This window comes from Lactuca sativa, chromosome 1 (assembly GCF_002870075.4).
Source record: "Lactuca sativa cultivar Salinas chromosome 1, Lsat_Salinas_v11, whole genome shotgun sequence".
Taxonomy (NCBI): domain Eukaryota; kingdom Viridiplantae; phylum Streptophyta; class Magnoliopsida; order Asterales; family Asteraceae; genus Lactuca; species Lactuca sativa.
In genome coordinates this window covers 72,277,295-72,279,839 of record NC_056623.2, presented here as the reverse complement: position 1 = coordinate 72,279,839, position 2,545 = coordinate 72,277,295, and the positions used below count along the sequence as shown (strand labels likewise).

The window sequence follows — 2,545 nt, the reverse complement described above, 5'->3', positions numbered from 1 at the left end:
ACGAACTTAATTTGAACGAGTTTCCTAAATTTATCGATCTGACTAGTTACTTGCCTAAAATCAAAATATACAAAATTTCCATATTATCTCAAAATGATATGTTTAGATTTGTCCATACAATAGATCACTGGCGGAACACTGTAGGGGCCAGGGGGCCATGGCCCCCCAGCTTTTTACCGGAGTTTATATCAAGTATATATAAAATAAACAAAGTTCAGTGGAATTTCAATAAAAAAAAGTTCAAAATATCTTTGTTATAAATCAAGAAAAATATATTTTTTTGAATAAATAAAATGACAATTTTCAAATATGAGAGACTGAAAATTGCAAACAAAAACCAAACAAGCCACAAAACTAATCCACCAAATCTACGAAAAAGCTAAACTAATTTACTAAACAAGGTAACAAAATCCCATTTAATTCGGGATCTATCTCCATATCAAAATTTAAATGGTTTATGGATCCAAAAATACCCTCAAATCATTTCTATAAAATTCATAAAAAGTTAAGAAAACATATCTACAAATCAAAGAATCGGGAATTAGAAAAACGTAACTATTGTTCATTATCACTGGTCATCACGCTTGCAACTCTACTAACTCCACTGGTCCGTCGGAAAAACCTAGATCCATGTCGCCTCTTTGATCGTCTGTCTGAGTCCGTCTCTAGTGGTTTAACCGGTCGCCTTCCGAGTTCCTAAATTTTGCTATCTCAAAGGTGCATGTTGTTCTCTCTTTTTTGGTTCTTGTGTTTCTTCTTAGTTATCGTTATTTTGTGAAGTGGTAATCTGAAACTGTGATTTTTAAAGACTTTGCCTTTTCATTTATATCTAGGTTATATCTAGGTTAATGTGTAATATTTACTGTTGATTTTTCTTTTGCATCTTTTCATTGCCAAAATGCTCAGAGCTCTTGGCTCTAAAAAAAATATATTATATTTGCTTTATTTTTATTTTTATCTTTTACTAACATTAATAAACTCTAACTTTTTATTTCATAAACTTAACCAAATCCATTAACTTATTTGGATTATTTTATTTTGTTTAGTTGATATTTCTAGAAAGTAGATATTGTTTTTGTATTTAACTATTTTTAGCTAAGGCCTTGGAGATTATTTTGTGTAGCGAGCCGATTAAGCTAATTGGCCTGTAATCACCTATATGCAGCGGGTCTTTTATCTTTGGTACAAGCGTGATGAAGGACGAGTTTCAACCCCGCTCCAACGTTCCATATATCTCAAAGTATTTGATGAATTCCATGATATCCCCCTTCAATACATCCCAAATTTTTTTAATAAAATCAAAGGTGAATCCATCTGGGCCAGGTGCCTTATCCCCTCCACACGCCCATATAGCTCGTTTTATTTCTTCAGTTGAGAAGGGCTCTTCAATTTTTGATCGAGAGGCCGGATCGAGCATACTAAATTCACTACTGATGAGTTTTGGCCTGGAAGGCCACTTTTCTTGAAATTTTTTTTGATAGAACGAGAGAACTTCACCTTTTATTGCTGCCACATCAGTGTTCCAGGATCCATTGATAATCAACCCATGAATGTGGTTCTTGTTTTTCTTGTTGTTTACATACCCGTGGAAAAAACGGGTATCCTCATCTCCATCGACTGTCCATCGGATTCTAGCCATTTCTTTTAAGTCAAGGACAGCCAATTTTTCAAGCTCAATTATCCTTTGAACACCAAGTCTCCTCTCCTGTAATTCCAACACTGATAACGAATTATTTTCAGCAGCTATGTCGAGTTCCTGTACCCTACTTTTAAGCTTCAACAGCTCCTCCGTCTCCTTAGGGTGATCCTTTGCTCTCCACTTCTTTATTTCATTTTTTGAGGAATCGAAATTTGGCAGCGAGGTAAGCATCCAGGTTGCCATATCCCTTGAATTTCTCCCATGCTTCTTTGATGATTTGCTCGAATCTGTCTCTTTTCATCCATGAGTTGAAGAATCTAAATGGTGGTTTGCCAAAATCAGCTTTGTTGGTCTGAAGAATGATGGGGTAGTGATCTGAAGTCTCCCATGGAGCAGCTGTGACTGACACAAAGGGGAACAGGCTAAGGAACTATTACAAATAAGAAATCTATCTAGTTTGCTCATCTTGACATCCGACTGGCTGTAATAGGTGAATCTGTGCCCCCCATTCTCGGTTCATGCAGACATGCTTTTTTGATGAATCTATTAAACCAGAAGGCTTCAGACGGGTTGAATTGGGAGTTAAATCTTTCACAGTCCTTCCTTAAAGTGTTAAAGTCTCCAAAAATTATCCAAGTTCCAGCTTTAGTGGATTTAATGTATTCTAGTTCTTCCCAGAGCTTCTTTTTATTTTGAGGGTCATGAGGCCCATAAACATTTGCAACAATCAATTGACCTTGAACACTCGACCACTTACCAATTGTGATTAGGAAATGTCTCTCATTTATGACTTCATCAACCTGGAATAATTTGGAGTCCCAAACACTTAGCAGTCCTCCCGATCTTCCTGTGGACGGTGTTGCAGCGAATCCGAATTCTCCATTATACCAGCAGCCAGCTACATCT

General features: G+C 36.4%; 1 protein-coding gene across 1 annotated transcript; it reads right to left on the bottom strand.

The window, feature by feature from the left end:
- Window positions 1–1,207: 1,207 nt before the first annotated feature.
- On the bottom strand, window positions 1,208–1,882 carry LOC111916545 (uncharacterized). The gene has a single exon (XM_023912208.1). The coding sequence runs from the start codon at window positions 1,880–1,882 to the stop codon at window positions 1,208–1,210; it is 675 nt and encodes a 224-aa protein (XP_023767976.1).
- Window positions 1,883–2,545: the final 663 nt, after the last annotated feature.